The sequence below is a fragment of the Salvia splendens genome, chromosome 1, assembly GCF_004379255.2.
Source record: "Salvia splendens isolate huo1 chromosome 1, SspV2, whole genome shotgun sequence".
In the NCBI taxonomy this organism is placed as follows: Eukaryota; Viridiplantae; Streptophyta; class Magnoliopsida; order Lamiales; family Lamiaceae; genus Salvia; species Salvia splendens.
The window spans coordinates 41920562-41938967 of NC_056032.1; the positions used below are offsets into that span (position 1 = coordinate 41920562).

The 18406-nt window shown below is 36.5% G+C and overlaps 3 protein-coding genes and 1 pseudogene across 3 annotated transcripts; 2 read left to right on the forward strand and 2 right to left on the reverse strand.

Moving 5' to 3' along the window:
• Window positions 1–734: 734 nt before the first annotated feature.
• Window positions 735–3201, forward strand: LOC121752651 (glycolipid transfer protein 1-like). Its single transcript, XM_042147768.1, has 7 exons — window positions 735–921; window positions 1408–1536; window positions 1674–1729; window positions 1831–1961; window positions 2136–2271; window positions 2739–2870; window positions 2987–3201. Exons 2-7 carry the CDS (start codon window positions 1419–1421, stop codon window positions 3020–3022), a joined length of 609 nt encoding a protein of 202 aa, XP_042003702.1. The 5' UTR covers window positions 735–921; window positions 1408–1418; the 3' UTR covers window positions 3023–3201.
• Window positions 3202–3342: 141 nt separating this feature from the next.
• LOC121792040 lies at window positions 3343–9342 on the reverse strand (annotated as a pseudogene).
• A 5631-nt stretch (window positions 9343–14973) lies between these two features.
• Window positions 14974–16473, forward strand: LOC121800699 (piriformospora indica-insensitive protein 2-like). Its single transcript, XM_042200216.1, has one exon. It carries the CDS (start codon window positions 15054–15056, stop codon window positions 16404–16406), a length of 1353 nt encoding a protein of 450 aa, XP_042056150.1. The 5' UTR covers window positions 14974–15053; the 3' UTR covers window positions 16407–16473.
• Window positions 16474–16787: 314 nt separating this feature from the next.
• LOC121804800 (CRIB domain-containing protein RIC6-like) lies at window positions 16788–18401 on the reverse strand. The gene is made up of 4 exons (XM_042204480.1): window positions 18009–18401; window positions 17829–17932; window positions 17623–17722; window positions 16788–17381 (listed from the first exon to the last, which is right to left on the reverse strand). The coding sequence occupies exons 1-4, from the start codon at window positions 18082–18084 to the stop codon at window positions 17023–17025; spliced, it is 639 nt and encodes a 212-aa protein (XP_042060414.1). The 5' UTR covers window positions 18085–18401; the 3' UTR covers window positions 16788–17022.
• Between the last annotated feature and the right edge of the window lie 5 nt (window positions 18402–18406).

An 18406-nucleotide genomic window follows, 5' to 3' on the forward strand; every position in this document is an offset into this window, starting at 1 on the left:
ATTATGGAGCACTAGAATGCTGCATCAGCAACAGGTTATTTTTGCACAAATTTTTAGTACTAGGAATTTTTCAAAAACGTTATCAGTATTCAAATTCTGATCCATACAGTGCCGGTATTGGAGGTTGTTGAAAAATAGGAGTAGCATCAAATATTAAATTCTATGAATCCAAATCATTGAAAGTTAGTGGGGTTATTGCATTGTTGCACTATGATAATATAGTTTCATAAAAGTCATGAATAATTGGATTTAGTAGACGTGCTAAAGTTATTCTTCATTTCCAACTATGACACATTGCATTATTGCCATTACAAAAAAATGAAGGTATGGAAAAATTTACCTATTCATAAGAATTTAATTAATTGCCGAGGGATTGTGTTAGTTATTGACGAACTACTGACCACACATATTTCCCGACACAAAGATGGAAATAGAGAATAATTTTTTTTTCTACAACATTCGTCAAAAATTAGAGAAAAGATAAATATACATGTACATAATATTCTTAAATTTTTAAATTTAAGTGAATTTAATTAAAAATTAGTTTTGTTATTTATTGTATTATATGTAGCAATAAGAAAGAAGTGATATCGAAATTTTATGTCAAATCATAACATGATTTCGAGCTTGATTTGAATTAATTATATAATATTTAGTAAGAATTAAAAAAAATTGAAGTGTTGCAAAATGATTAATATGAAATTCTGGCAGATTAAGTTTTTGCGTCCACTCCTGCAGCTGGATAATTTGCCGTCGCCACGCCACACCACGCCACCCATTTATTTCGGAAGTTTGATTTATTTTTCGGATATTTTTCGTCGCAATCAAATCAAATACTACTACTACTAGTTTAAAGGGGTGGAAGAAGCTCTTTTTCAAAGCTAGTCGAAAACGAGACTGCTCGTAATTTCAATCTCCGAGGTACGCTCGGATCTTAGTCCCCTGCATTTCTTATCCAATTTATTTTTTCACCTTGTTAATCTGATTTTGTTTGCTTGTTTCTTTTCTGTGATTATATGCTAAATTGCTTGTTATGAACCATCACAATCTCTTGTCTAAGTTTTAGCTAACCATATCATGTTTTGGTTAAGATCGAGATTGTTTCGAGAACAGTTTGGTCGATCAGTTCTTCTGAAATATAAGCATCAATTGCATTTCAATTAAGATCGGTCAAATTGGAATCTGTGTCTGTGTAAGTTTGATCTCGTTATTTCTTGGTAAGTGATTTGGAGTTATGAGATCTGGAGCTAGTTGATATAGGTAGCCGTAATTTGGTTTGTTTAGAGTTGAAGATGAATGTGAAATTAGGCAGATCCGTTTCTTATTAGAGATCCAGAGTTGCAGGGACCGCTGCCTGTTTTTCTTTTTCCCAGAATTTTGTGAGGCAATGCTGTTTACCATGTGCAGTGAAGGACGAAATGGAAGGCACGGTGTTCACCCCTGCATTGGAAGGGATGCAGCATGTGAAGTCGGAAGACGGAGTAATGCTAACTAAGCCATTCTTGGATGTATGCAAGCTTATCTTACCTGTGATTGGTAATTTCTCGTGTGCATTTTTGAGCTTTGCACTGCTTCGATATACTAGGAGATATTCATTTGTTTATTTTTGCTTTCCTGTGATGTGAAGGAATTGAATTGATGAATAAGATTTAACTAGCCGTGAATGTCTGCAGAAAAATTTGGAGCTGCTATGGCACTTGTCAAATCTGACATTGGAGGCAACATAACTGTAAGATGATTTTCCTCTATAGTTTACATACTAAACTGTCATCAACAGAGGTCTATGGATATATTCTTTTATCAAATCACATCTTGATCGTTGTGTTGTAGAGGCTAGAGAACAAATATTTGTCCAGCCCAACGAAGTATACCCATCTATACACTATGGTACAAGAAGAAGTTGATGCTAAGACCGCTAAAGGCTCATCTAGTTGCACCAATGGCCTCCTGTGGTTGACAAGGTAGAAATGATACAGAATCAATCACTTTCTCTTCTCCTTAATTCCTAAGTGGCATGCTAGTGCTTCTTCTGTAACTTCATTTTCTTGAGTGTACATGTCAGAGTACGCACGTGTAATCTGTTGTTACTTTTTTGGCTTGGAGACAGACTTAAATTAGAATTTTGTAATTTGTAGGGCAATGGATTTCTTGGTAGAATTGTTCCGTAATTTAATTCATCATCAAGACTGGTCTATGTCTCAAGCCTGTAGTGAGGCCTATGCGAAGACTCTGAAAAAATGGCATGGTTGGCTGGCTAGTTCAAGCTTTTCTGTAAGAACTCTCGATACTTTATTCAGTTAGAATATTCCAAGCATCAGTTGAGTTTGAGTTGCTAGAGAACAATATTGAAATCGGGTATTGAAATTTGATGGCCCAGGTGGAATGCCTTGCTTATTTATTTTACCACTTACCGCATCCGAACAAACAATTTGTGTTTTAGTGCACATCATAAAGTCAAAAAATCAACTGCCACCAAGCATGTGATTATAATCCGAAGCTTCGGGTCATGTTCTGTTCTCTACACTTTGTTATAAATTAAGATCATATAAAGTCCATAGAACCTGAGAATGTCAATGCAGAGGGACTGAATGCTGTTATTTTCAGTTCCTGATATTTTTTACTCAATGTTCGCATTCGGAATTTGTGATCTGTAGAAACAGTTGGTAGGCTAGATTGCATTCTAAATCTTCTAAGCTCATTGTACCCTAACAAATGCTTATTCTGGATCAAAATTTCAGGTTGCTATGAAGCTCGCGCCTGATAGGAAAAAGTTCTTAGATGTTGTTGCTGGAAATGGTGATGTTAATAGTGATATTGAGAAATTCTGCACCACTTTCTCACCATTTCTTGAGGAGAACCACAAATTCTTGGTATGATCTTTGAATGTGATAAGTATATATCTAACTTTCTTGTTTTAGGGTTCGATTAGGTTCATTTTCTCATTTTGATATTGTTGTGGGATGATATTCAATCTCCCTTTCGACAGGCTAGCGTTGGCTTGGATGATCTCAAGGCATCTTAGATGAATGATGAGTGAGGAAAATTATATTCCTGCGGCTATAATTTTACTACATTGCTATACTAATGCTAATAAATTCAACACAAATTACTCCGTCTTGTGCTTATGTAACCTTGGCTTGGGTGTACGTGGATTTTTTTTATTTGAAAAGTATTATTTTAGAACTAAATTAAATAGCTAAAGACAATCCAGATTTTTATCTGACTTTATCTTTAAAAATTTACATCCAAGTTTTGCTGTTGACCTCTGTGTGTGTGTTATACACCAGATAATTAGAAAATCTCAGACTACAAAGACAAAAAAAATGCTTATATTTGGAACTTACAAACAAATAGTTTCATTTCATTTGAGCAAAGAACCAATATTTACAAGAAATTGATATATACTGTCAAAGAATAAGACTAACAATACACAAATCTTCAGCTTTGGAGCTAAAGGCCTACTTCCCCTGCCTAGCAGAATCCTACTTGATTTTCATGGTAATGTACTATCCTAGTCCTGTGAAGTTGTGGAATATTCAAACAAAAGACGTTTGGATGGAGCTGACTGTAGGAGTACCCGTAGACGATTAGTCAGCTGGTAGATCAGCGTCCATTCTGTTGGGTCGTGATGCCGCCGATCTCACACGCACACGAACAAGAAAATAAAGCACACAACGATGTAACGTGGTTCGGTGAAGAAACACCTACGTCCACGGAGAAGATGACCGGAATTTTATTGATGGAACTCTTGAATACAAGGGACTCACTCTCACAATTCTACTACTCAAAAGCCCTAATCACAAGCTAGAGTAGTAATCTCCTAATTGTGCATGTGTATTGTGTTGATCTCGTGCACAACATTACAACTGAAATCAAGCTATATAAGAGATGAAAAGAAGTAACAAAACCAACTGACTTCACATTCCAAAAATCAGTTATAACTGCCACTTTCCAACGGCTAGCTCGAGCTCACCAAAACCGAGCTCCTTTTCTTGATCTCTTCCTTGAGCTCCAACGGCTCTATCACTTGACTATCATCAGTGCATGCATGGACACATCCTCACACATTCCATGGCTCTATCCTTGGCATCAATGTCTCGAGCGTTGCAGTAGCAAGCTTCTTAAATGCAAGCTGGCCATCACCTTCCAATATTGATTCAGCTAATTGACCCTCAAACACTCTTGCAGCCTGTTCAATTAGACACAACATTTAAGTTTCTCGGATGCTAACAAAATATGTCTCCAAGCTCAGTCACAGATAGGCATAATTAAGCATAAAATTATCCAATTCAGCAAAGGATCAACATGATTGATGAAAAGTGTATAGCAACAGAGTATGATATCAAGAAAAACTGGCTGATGATGCCGAGCACAACGGGTATGAAAATGCACTTAGAACCAACAGTATACCGTATTAGTGTAAGGCAGGTATAGCTGTGCGCCCATGAAATTAAAAAAGTGACGGCAGATAGTAATTAGTCATCCACTCACATCTACATGCACATGTTAAAAGAATATCTAATTCTTTCATACGAAAGTGCAACACAATTTTGTGTTATGTAGGTTTCATTAAAACTTGATATTTCAGCATCCAATTTACCTCAGTTGTTGAAAGGAGATCTTGCTCCACTGAACGTGTTGAAGTCACCACCAGTTTTTCCTGCCATTTGCTAGCTCGACTTTGAATTCTAAATTGCCACTCTGATCCTACCAGGGCTAGGTCCAATGTAGGATCAAGTCCATTGTCGGGCTCAAATTTTGCTACATTAAGATGCTATCGCTTGAGCGGGCCTCACGGGTAGAAAAAAGATTAAATAATCAACACACATAAAAACATTTTAATAATATAATTTATGGAGCAAAAAAGGTCACCGAATTGTACCATCAACTCCAGTGTTTCACTAGTATCTGAAGATTACCTGAGTTGCGACAAGATTCACATCACCATTCTCAAATGTTAAAACCCCTTTTGGTTTTATCGATTTGGGATGAGCAGGACCATTTAATTCAAGCTCTCTGCTAATAGCAAAATTGAGTATCAAAGGATAAACTATCCTCAGTTCAGCGCCAAGAACAATCCTTAAGTCCGAAAGGCGAATATCTAGCTTCGGCTTCCCATTTACCTGCACCATCTCCTTGTCAGCTTCATCATGTGCACCTGCAAATAGTCATAGTTTGTCAACACATTAGGACTGTAACAGCTTGAAAGAGAGTAAATTATTCACATTAATAACTTTGATACAGAAAGACATAGGTGCCAGATTCATGGTTCTTTGAATTTTATTTTAGCAGGAACTATAAACTGGAAAGTACACCCTGCATCAAAATTCTAAACCCCAGCTACAAAATCTAATTACTCAAACTTACCAGGTGATAGCCGGAAAGGACTATTAATTGATGCTGGTTTTAGGTTGAGAAAACGTGAAACATATTTTGTAGCAACCATGCGACAGTAAGCACAAGCTGGAGGCCTCGGTTCATTTGTTGTATCATTAATGAAGGGTGCAGTTCCACTACCCTTGTCATGTGGCAGATAAACTTCTCCTTGGCTTATCTTTATCTTTCCAGACATGTTTGGTTGCATAATGGACCCAGATATTTGCAACTGAGAATCAACCTGACCACTTTGACATACAAGGTTTATCAAGTTCAGATAAAGGGAAAGAGAAACACAATACACACACACATAAAGAGAGATTTCCTATGAAAAAACAGGAGTAAGAAAAAGTCCAGTCTTTCGGAACAAAAAGTACCTCAAAATATTTCTAGCACGCACTTCCAGAACCTCACATTTTAGGTCAAGTTTATCACCGATAAATGCTTCACTTGTACGTAGAGGAAGATTCCCTTTTAATGATAATTTTCCTTTTCTGCTAACTTTACCCTCCAATGAGTGAATTCGCAGTCTATTTGAATTTACAAGAATTGTTCCTCCAAAATTGGTTACTGGTTTCTGGAGCACAGGTGAAGACACAGTTGCCCTGTGAAAATAGGCAGAGCCATCCAGTAATGGTTGTTCTACAGTATACATCAAGTTGTCCATGAAGATTAGGAAAGCTTTCTCCCCGTGACATGCATATGTGAACCTGTTAACAATAGATATACAAGCTAAGATATCATTGACCAGATTCTATCACATCTGGGGGGCGCACTTCCATTTCTCAGAGACAATTAAAATATGAAGTCAGAGAAGCACCTCGCCGCTAGCTCTTCCTTTAGACCATGAAATTGGAAGCTCTAGTATCCGCTCGAAGAGCTACGAAACAAAGACATAAATATTAGGATCAAAATCTGATCTAGATGGGGACAGCATATACGGCTCAAAAGTAAGTCAAGGTAAGAGTTCACATTCTCAATGAGCTAACCGGAACAAAGAGATTTGCAACTTTCAAGTTGGCATGCCATTTCTGCTCAATGATATCGACATACACATCAGTGGACAACCATCCACCATCTTCAGATATCAAATCTGATCTCCACATTTTACAATTTCCACTAAGTTGCACATGCACACGCCCGTAGTGATTCTGAAACTTCACATGTCCGCTGGCAACTTCCATTTCTCTATAAAAGGAACAACAATTAAAACCAAATACTTGGAGTAAGGAATCCCACATCTGTAAGAAAATTGGCACAAGATATTGCTATAAATTTAAAATCCATACTCAAATAAGGATAAACAACCAGATAATTAGCGTTTCACTTTTTTTCTCAAGAAGGTTTTTTCGATTGAAGAAGTTAAACACAACCACTATCCTTAAACATATTTCAAATTTTGAAAGATTTGACAAAAAAGTATTGTTTCATACAAGTAAACCAAGCATCATAGTTTCCAACAAACATTATGCTAATGTATTCTTCGTGAATTCCTTAGGAAATAGCCAAGACACCAAAGGATTTAAATTGATCTTTCAAGCAGCATATTACTAACTTGGTTCTGTATCACCATATGCAAGCAGCATAAGAGTACCGCCTTGAAAATGTACCGAGTCGAGAACTACAGGAATCATTTTCTCTATGCCTGAAGTATTTCTCCACCAATCTCGTCGACTATTTCTGTCGATATTTGTTCAAATCCCTCCCTGATCTCAGACTTCAGCCTTTCCCAAGGATTGTCAAGTAAATGAGACCACACTTCTTTGAAGTTTTCATAGGTAGTGGACAGGCCCATTGTGAACTCAATGGTGGAAATTTTCCCAAAAAACTAAATGAACTTGAAGACTCAACCTCAGTACGACTGGAACTACTAGAGGCACCAGAGCTCTGAGTGCCCGAGATGTCATCTTCAACATTATCCACTTCCTTGACCAACCTGACATCTATTTTTACTGTATTATCTCCTTCAAGATATGCATTGTTTATGTCACTATTATTGGTGTTTCTTGTTCCTCTTACAGTTTTTACTGATGAAAATTTGTCACTGTAGTTTTTAACTTTACTAAGTTTCACCGAAGTAAAGAGAAACGGACCTTGAGCCTTATCCATCCGATTTCTAGATGGAATTTCTAAAATTACTCGAGAAACAAAATCAGTCTTCAGTTTGTTGTCTGCCTCAAAGACATCATTATTTGTCAGTAAATCTACAGCAAGTTCATCATCTCTACCACAAACACTATTGTCAACCTTTACATCCTGATACAAAGCTCTCTGATCTCCTTTGAACTGGGTCCCCTCAGAACAAGAAGCACCAGCATGCTCGCTGCTTCTCATGGAAGAATCCATTTTGCGAGAATCAAAGCATACAGATCCTTCGAAAAATGAACGTGCTGCGGATGCACTGCACTCAAGAAGTCGCCTTTTAGAAGCGATATTACTCATAGATAAATCCCTACCACTAGCCTTCCTCTTAAACTTATGCCTCACAGATCCAGGCATTATCCTGGACCAGATGCTGTTTTCAAGGCTTGAAACTTTTGCACCAAATGATCTCTCTAAATCAGCATGCTTCAAATCATACTCGGCGCCAGCATCCATACAGTGATGGTCTCTCCACTGCAATTTCTTATCTGTATAATGGAAAGGATCGGGAGTCCCTAGCCTTGTCCTTGTCGGTCCAGCCGTGTGCTCCTTGTAAGTATCATCCTCAGGTTCACACTCTGAAATGATATAACCATTCTCAGCAGATACTTTAGCTGCATCATCTCTTTCCCTTTCCCAACGAGCCGTGGCTTCCTCCCTCGCAAGCCTCCTTGTTCTTGTACGATGATCGATTCCCTCTTCAGTGGACAAGTGCCTCTGGGGAACACCTTCCAAATATGGTATTCCCAACCAAGTATAGTTCTTTTTCTGTGCTACCAACAAACTTGGACTTGACAAAACAGCATCAACAACTATTTTCCCCCTTCTGAGGCTCGCAAACGGACGAATACGCAGCTTGACAGGGGGAACCTCACCACAAGAGAACTCTTCACTGTGAGGGCCAATCGAGCACGACTCCAAAGTAATGCCTAAAGGCGAGATTCTGCGAACCTTACCAAAATCAAGCTCCCGCTGGAGATGATCACTCAACAGGGTACAAACCGATGGCAGCAAATTGGTTTCCACATATAATTTTGCTTTCGACTGCCCTTACCACACCAATAAGCACAACCCAGATATCACAGAAAAGAAGACAGAACACCTGAACAGAAATAAACCCTCTTCCCACACTGGAGTCACAAATTTGACAAGTCTCTCATTCCGCACGATTGGCTCGCTCACAGAATTGATCACTCGACCACTCTGCAATTCTAACTTCTTCCAAAGTAGCTCGGCATTTCTCCCACTAAAGTGCTTAATTTTGTTACCATAGAAAACAAAATCAACTTTTTTGTTACATTTACATGATAGACCTCTTCTAAAGGGTTTTCGCGTAGCTCCCCTGAGATAACCAGTGTATCGATTGTTTTTTGCTTCAAACGTAGTGCAATTAAGTGGAACCCCAATAAACGGGCTACGAAGTTCGAGTCTCATTACCTCAATTCAAGTAGGTGGCTTCTGCTAGGAAGAAGAAATCGAACGCGGCTGCAGCAAGGAGCGCTGAAGCGGCGACCGCCAGTGAGAAGGAGAAGGACCATTACAATCAGCAGGCAATCCGGTAAGAGAAGGAAAAGGTTGGAGCCTTGATGAAATGGAGATGCAATTTTGTGGTTAACAAAGTCCAAGCTCCTGCTTCAAGTTTTCGTAGAAGAGGAACTTCGAATATTAATTTTCATGCCGAATACAAGTTTTATGGTTGCATAATTGCACTGCTCTTCAAATCAATACTGCTGTTGTTGTGTAATCTTCTTCAATTGATGACGAGGAGTGATGATTCTTTAGAATTGGATGTCAATCACTTGCAAGCCATCGATATCTTATTCATTTTCTTTAATTTAGATAATAGTATAACGTTTGTTCATGTATTAGTTCCATATTTTAAACGAGGAATTTTGGTCATTATTTAATTAGGGTATCACTCTGTTCGTTGTACATATCTTAATTTATTTTATAATAATCCAATATCAACACTACACAAAACAAAATGAATACATAGGTAATGTACTACTAACAATTACTCCTGTTGCGCAACGGAGAAAGTAGATATTATAATGGTCCAACTCCTAATATTAATTCTATGTACTGTATTACTTTATTTTTGATACATGTATCTGTGTAGGTTCATCCAACTAGTTCATTCTTAGAGCATCTCCCATGGGAGAAGTAAATTAATATAACTATTATATTTACCTTTTTTTGGTGAAAAATCATTTTTCAATGGGAGAGGTATTTGAGAAGGTATTATACATTTTCCCATTTTAAAGAGGAATCTTTACCTCCCCATCAATGGAAATGTACATTTTTATAACTACCATATTTGCCTTCTTTTCATGAAAAACCCTTCTCCAATGGAAATGTATTTGAGAAGATATTACACTTTATATTTTTTAAAGCATTTTGTACTATTATTTTATTTTTAAAAAATAATTTACCTTTTCATATACCTTTTCCCTTTGGAATGTGTTACTTTTTAAAAGGATATATTTCACTTTTTAAGAAGGTAAATTCATAATATACCTTTTCTACATACATTCTTTCCTTGGAGATGCTCTTACACTAGTATAAATATGATGATTCTTGTACTTGTTTTTCATTCAAGTATTCAAGAAGAAAATGCGGTCAAAATCGGTAAACTGTCGTTGACCGTTACTCTTAGACGGAGCCGTCCAAAATGGATTGATTACTGCCGAGTTCAAATATGTAGAATGTAATCATTCAAATTGTAATATCTAGGACCAAAATCGTAAAAGCGTCATATGTAGGATCACATTTGGACCTTACTCTTTCTTATATTATGTTATGTTATGCTTGTGATAATAATTACTATATCAGTTTCCTACTTATATTACGACTTAGGGTGCCAACAATAAAAAATTACACTACCACTAAGAGTGTCCATAATAGGTGGCACAACCACGCCACAATCACAAAAAAACTTGTCCGCCTAGTCATCACAACCATGGCTCAACCACAAAAACTTATACAGCTACGTCTCACATTTTTCTAATTGTTGTTATATACTTATATTTTAATTGGAGTATAACAAAATTAATTGGGCAAAACAAATAGAATGGAATGGGATGAAAAAACAAACAATAAAATAGGGGAGTACAACACAATTACTATTTTAATTTCCTTGCTGTATTCAAAATAGTAACACTCTACACTAATATAGATAAGACATCCCTTATATATACACGGCCCCTAGATTGACATAAATGATCGTTATAGCTTGAAAATGAATTAATAATATTATTTTTAATTAAAAAGGGGAACTCATTTAGCTAAAAAATTTATAATCAGTTGGAAAATAATAAAGCTGTATTTATAAGAATTTTACTTTTAACTACATATACCACGGGGGGAGTGTTATATTGTTAACTTGATACTTAATTGTTAACTACAATTAATTAATAGTCATTATATATTCAAATAAAGGGTCTAGATCATTAGCCCCGGAATGTCAATACGATCAACAAAAAACGTTAATAAGGGTATTAAGGTCAATTTAAAATAAATTAATTGTAACTAACTTTTGAAAAATATCTCATAACTTTAAAAATACATATAACTTTCTCGATTTAAATTATTTTTTCGCACAACATATATCAAATTAAAGATAATTTTCATAAGGATTCTAACGAGATCTCACTTGCATATGTTCCGATGTCAAAATTTGAAAAAAAAATTGAAAATTTTCATAAATTTCGTTAACAGCTTTATATCAGTAAACAACACATAATATGTCAATACAATGCTTGTACAATGTCAATATGAGATTGTATTGACATTGTCATGTCTTTGTGTTGATGTATTTTATATACTGTATTAACATTGTGTTTTTAAACCCTAAATTTGATAGTTGGTATTATCTTTTTAATATTAAAAAATGAAAAACAAAATTACACACGGAAAAATGTAGGCCACAAGATTTCTAAAATCTTGTGGTCTTAAATTAGTTGTAGTTAGCAATTGATCACTCCCCTTAGTTGATAAAATTTAGTAGAATTCAAATATATTTCGGTCTAATTTGAATCACGCAAATATTAATGTGGATAGAATGACTAAAATCTCTTTTAATCAAAGGAAAGATATACTGTACACTTTATTTTCAAGTACTATGACAATAATGATATGTCGTCGCGAAATCTTATGGTTTTAACAATGAGTCCGAGACTTTTGTTTCTCCATTCAGATCTTGAAATACCGACCTAAATATAATTTTAGGAAAAAATATACACTGATGCCAATGAAAATAAATCTGAAGTTCATATTGTTTTTGGATTGTCAGGGTATATACTAAATTAGCATTTTATAGGGCTATTTGGTTTGCAAGATTATACTCATATCTCATAATTAGTCATAATACTAGCATGTCTACATATTCATTTATACATACATAAACGAAATGCTTTTTAGAGAATTTTTTAACTTCCCCGATGTATTGAGAACAGTTCATCAACATTAGATAAAATGTGCAGCAAGATTAATATATTGATGTTAGTTGACGTTGTGTTACATTTTTAAAAAGGGTTAATAGCCAATTTTAAAATTTGTATGATGAACCAAAAATTTGATAAAATTTTACTCCCTCCGTCCCGGACTACTTGCACTTATTTCCTTTCTGGGTGTCCCAAGTTATTTGCACTCTTTCCATTTTTAGTAAAAATTATCACCTACAGCCGCAATTGTTGACTTTGCTATACACTCATTCCTTAATCTCCGTGCCGAAAAGGAAATGTGTGAGTAGTCCGGGACGGAGGGAGTATTATTTAATTGGCTATTAATACCTTTTAAAAAATGGGTATGATATTGATATGTATAACCGAGAAAGATAAATGAGTGATAATTTCCATAAAACTCACCCGGTTAAAAAAATTACCCTCCACCACCACACTTTCTATTTCAGAATAAATATAAATCCAAAATTTTGAATTCCAACGAAGCAAGACAAAATTATAAACAAGGAGGTGAAAAACGAAAAAGCAAGGAGGGTAACCAACGGCTCGCGCATCGCAGTTGGCAGTGCGGAGCTGTGGTGATCTTGAGGTCACGGGTTCAAATCCCACCACTTGTTGGAAAACTTTCGACCTTAATCCGCAAGCCCGATCAAGCATAATTGGTCGGATTCCGCCAAAAGGCAGATTCGGTACCCCTTGAGTTAAACCAAAAAAAAACAAAACCAAAAAAAGCAAGGAGGGTAAAAGGGGAAAATCGTGAAACTACTTGGCAGTCTGAGTCACATACATGACCGTAAGGAATATAAGACCCGGAAATGGAATTCGCATGCTCTTCGGGATCCTCCGTACTCCACAATCAGCCAATAGTAGGGCTCCACGTGTAAGGCGATATCTTTGCCGTTAGACGTCGCTTTCTCATTCGATGAGAGGGGACAGCTGGGCGGCCGCCGCCGTGTTGATGTCGGATCCGCCGCTGCTCTTTGGTTTTCGTTTTGCTGCCATTTAAAAAAAAAGTTTTTATCCATCTTTTAACCTACAGTGCCTAATTTGTCCTATATATTACCAAAATCGATTTTTTTTGCCTATATCCATATGCTATTTTACTTTTTTCTCTCTTCTCATTTTCTTATCCATTTTATTTTACACAAAATAATAAAGACACGACAATCTACAACATCCGTTGATATACTATGAAATAAATCACCATCTTTTAATATTTATATTCCAAATGGATATGTATGAAAAATATATTTCAAATATATCGATTCATTAATTTAATACTAACATATTACAATAAGTCAGTTTAGAAATATATTATTATTATTATGAAAGTATGCATGCTACAAATTTATGTCAGAATTTTTACAATGATAGTGTATTTCTACTCTCTACACTTAAGTGTATATACAGACTTATCAAATTCTGGTTAGATTTTGCAAAATTGTACATTCATTTCTATCTAATCTATCTCAAGTTGAATGGAGTACTTCTAGTGGGCAAATATTAACTATATTTAAACAAGAATATTGTTTTACAAATGTTGTGTAAAATGAAAAACAACACAACAATTATTGTCAGAAAGAGGATGAAATGTCTCCATCTCTTCCATATAATTAAATATTCCTTTATTGCCATCATAAGAACTGTATTATTGTCGTAAAGGTTTAAACGACACTGACCCCTAGTGTTTCATTATGGGTTTTGATGTTATTATCTCTTTAAAATTAAATTTATATGGCCAGTATATGTTCATACTCATGAAATTATTTGGTAATCCAAACACTCAATACGTCAAAAAGAGGTGGAATAAACACATATAGGCGCATGCGAAATAGAGAAAGGATTGTATACCATTTGTGTTGGATTGGCATTTCCAATGTGGTTTGTTTGTCTTTTTGAGTGCAAAGAGAAAATAGTGATGCAGGCTATATATATATATATACTGATAGACCTACTTTTGCTGATTTAAATACGACAAAAGTGTATTATGCAGCAATTAATTGGCTGGTGGATTATTAATCACAGCCGTCAGACACTTCGACACTTTTTCATCGAATAAAAGGTGGTGTTGATGTGACTGACTTATCACCTCTCTACTCCCCATGCACCTATAACTTCTCATTCACTAATTTACCCCTCACGGTGTCTCTCGTTTCAAATATAAAAACATTGGTAATCAAATGGGAATAGGGTTAGTTTAATTCTTAACCATTTTGTTAATTATTAGTACAATACATGTTTTATTTTGCTATTTTCAAATGTCCATATTAGCATTTAAAATTGATATTCGCATTTCAATTGCTTCACATTTACTATATTGACATTTGACATGCATAAGGAATATAAATTCTCTTTTACAACTATTATTTGAATCAGATCACAACCTATCGAATAAGTGGAACATGTATAGAGATTTGAACATTGTCGTATAAATTTATATAATCATTCTTTTTATGGCAAGACAATATGATTGCATAAACTTTATTAATTTATTAATTATGACAAATATAGGCTGAGATTACAACTACATAGGAAAGCCATACATGCAAATATAAGTACATTTGAAAATTTTCAAAACACTTCCTGTCCTACTATATTATGACCTACTTTCTGTTTGATTATTATTGCCTAATGCTCACTATCTAATCAGGTATATAATTACGCTTCATTTTAAGCATCTTCAAAATATCGTACGTCTCTTATACATAAACAGAAATATTTAGAAAATTGAAATTTATTAATTTTATATTTCATGTAAAAACCATATGGAGTACTATAAAGTAACTCTGATTTGACACAATTTTATAAGTTTAATGATTACTATTATTCGTTTAATTAAATATATCTATGTGAATATAGATATAGTAAAATAATGGAGTAAGACGTTGGAACATAAGGGAGAAAATGGTCATTGCATTTGACAGCAAATCTCTGCACAACAATCCTGTTGCTTGATTTGTTGCTTTTTCATACTTCCAAATATCCACTCCACCCCTAAAAGGCTAAAACCCTATAATAAAACTAAGCCTCATTTCTCCGTTCCTTTAATTCATCACTCCCCTTTCCAACCTCGATATGGCGCAGTGGCGTCTCTCCCTCACCATCTTCACCATTCTCGCCGCCGCCGCCGCACAGTCGCCGCTCAACCCGGCGGAGCAGGAGGCGGTCTACCGGATCCTCGACTCCGTCAGCCCCGGGACCCCGTGGCGCTCTCTCTTCCCCGACGACCTCTGCTCCTCCGCCCCCCACGGCGTCTCCTGCGACTACTTCTCCTCCGCCGCCACCCCTCACGTCACCGAGCTCAGCTTCGGCTACGTCTCCGACTTCTCTCCCAACCCCGCCTGCAACCCTAACTCAACCCTAAACCCTTCCCTCCTCTCGCCGCTCCCCCGCCTCAGGAAGCTCATGTTCTACAAATGCTTCGTGCAGACGCAGACTCCATTCCCCAATTTATCATCCCTCAGCCACGCATCCTCGTTAGAGGAGCTGATCTTCATCGAGAATCCCGCCCTAATTGGTACCCTCCACGGCAGGATCGGAAACCTAAAACGACTCCGGCGGCTAATTCTCACCGGAACCGGCGTCTCCGGCGGGATCACCGAATGGATCGGGAAATTCGCCGTTCTCGAGCAGCTTACCCTCTCGAGAAACGGATTCTCCGGCGAGATTCCGATTAACGCCTTCCGTAACATGACGAAGCTCAAAATTCTCGATCTGAGCAACAATGCGTTTGAAGGATCTCTGCCGGAATCGATCGGATTCGCAACTTGGTTGCTCAAGGTTGATTTGAGCCACAACAAATTCTCTGGCAAAATTCCTGAGAATCTCACGTGCTTGAAGAACGTCCAGTTTCTCGATCTGAGCTACAACAATTTTGGTAACTTTGGCTTTCCTTTGTCTTTAGCAGAGATGCCAAATTTGAAAGAAGTGTATCTGAGCGGCAATTCCCTCGGAGGGGAGATTCCTGACATATGGGAAAACATGAGGGGTATAATGGGGATAGGCCTTTCCAGCATGGGGCTTGTTGGCAGCATCCCCAAATCAATGGGGGTACACCTCAGGAATGCATGCTACATAGGGCTAGACAACAACATGCTTCAAGGGGTTGTACCTCATGAGCTTGGTGATTTGGAGCTTGTGAGTGAGTTGAATTTGGAGAACAACAATCTGAGTGGGAGGATCCCATTTTCTGCAGACTTCTTGTCGAAATTAGGGGGGAAGCTGAAGCTGGAGGGCAATTTGGACCTTTGCATTGATGAGACTCTCAAGTCTGCGAAGCTCAGTCTTGATCTTGGCCATATCAAGGTGTGTAGGAAGCCTTATGTTTCCAGAAATGCCCTTTTCCATGACAGCTTTTCTCCTAGTTCTACTTTTCCTTTTTTGGCTTTGGTTTTGGGGGTTTTAGCATTAATTATGGTTTCAATGTAATACTGCATATTGTTACAAGAATGTACAAAGTTGCTCCAACTAAATGATACAAGAGGCTTTATCTTTATGTAGTTACTGTATTATTTAAGATTCAAGAATTTGTACCAACTCATTTAGCTCTATCTTTACATTATTAGTATCTATGAAATGACATCATCTATATATATTTGGCCAAAATAGTGTACAATCCACACTAAATGCTCTAAGTTTAACTAAATCATTATGCAATTATTATCAAGATTCAAGAATTATTGCCAATGCGTTCATCTCTATCTTTACATTATATATGAAATGGCATCATCGATCTATATATATTTGGCCAAAAAGTAGTGTATACATATCACACTAAAAGCAGCAATGGTAAGCAAGAACCTCTGCCTAAATAAACTGGCATTTATATAATAAATATGATGCTACATATACTAGTTGTTGCCTAGCAACATATCCCTTTTAAGAAGGAAAAAAAGCAAGAAAAGAGAAAATAGGGGAAAGAAAAAGTATATAGTTTATTTTCTAAGGAACCATCATATAGGCTTGATATGTTGAAAATTTATCCCTTGGTGTATTAGAGCTAACTATGGATCAAAAAACACTGATAATTGTTTGAGAAATATGGTTAGTTGTTTTGGTGGTTATCCAATTCGGAATTCTTGACGGATGATTCACCATCGGGGCCGGGATCGATGTTAGCCCTCGACCGTGCGGATCCGCCTGTCCCGTTGGACTCCCTCGACTTTTTTCTGCGTGATTTCTTGGCTGGATCCGGGACCCCCGGGTCGGATGGCTCCCGGTTCGACTTAACACTGCCTCCTTCTGATGTGTCCCTTGAGTGGTTTCTCCTCTGCTTTACCTTGTTGGGATCTTTCTGCTTCTTCGGGGACAACTCGTTGTTGCCTTCTGCTGATTGACTGCGCCTTGATGATCTCGGCACGTCAGGGAGATCAACACTTCTATTACTTCTCTTAGTGCTTGGATCTATCAACGAATATTGCATTGCTTGTTAAGACGTTTTTCCTCTCAATCAATTGAATCTCTTAGTATGACACATGGTAACATGTACATAAAGTTGTGTTTTTAACGTGGTGTGCAACATTCACGGCCCAAATAGAAAAACTACTAATGTTGACATGGTGCTGTGCACAGCATAATAGGCCTAATAGATCTCATTGCCACCAACAATATCATCAAATATATTCAAAATTATGCAAATTAATACCTTCAGAGACACATTTAATTTCAGGCTCCCCCTTTTCTCCACCAGTTGGGTGACCTAAAGGTGCAGAATGCAGGCCTGGAGATTCACTGAATTGATTCATCTGAAAAACAAAAAAATTATTTCTAGCAATAATAAATAAATAATGTAATATTTTTGTGATAACCCCTAAATAATATATTATTAGAATATCATAATTAATTTATTACCCAGCTTGGGGTATCAACAGCAGGTCCATCCCATCCAATATGAGCTACATGCTTTACATCTGTGGGCAAACCAATTTGTATGTCGTCTTCTTTTTCTTCCTCTTCTAATAAAAAATGAAAATTACGATAACGAGTAAAATAAAATAAAATAAGCTGTTATTATATTAAAAGAATGCTAACCAAAAATCTGGGAAATGTACTTGAAGCCCTTGAAATTTAAAATACCCTTCATCTTAGGCCTGGACGCAGTTGTCATTCAAATATTATGTATTTACAGATTTTATATATTCAAGAAAGATATTGGAGATATTTTACAAAGTTAAAAGAAGATATTTAAAACATGAGCCAAACCAACCCCTTTTTTGTGAGGAAACTCAGCTTTTTTTTTCTATCCCATGTAAATACAGGAGAAAATTCACTCAGAAATCGATCTTCAAACAAAAATTAATAATAAAAATAATAATTAAATGAAGATCAAAAGAAAGAAGAAGCTCGAGGAAGATCAGAGAAAACACTCTAACATCTGAATTTCCTCTTAGGGTGGTTTGACTCTTTTTTTTTAATTTAATTTAATTTCC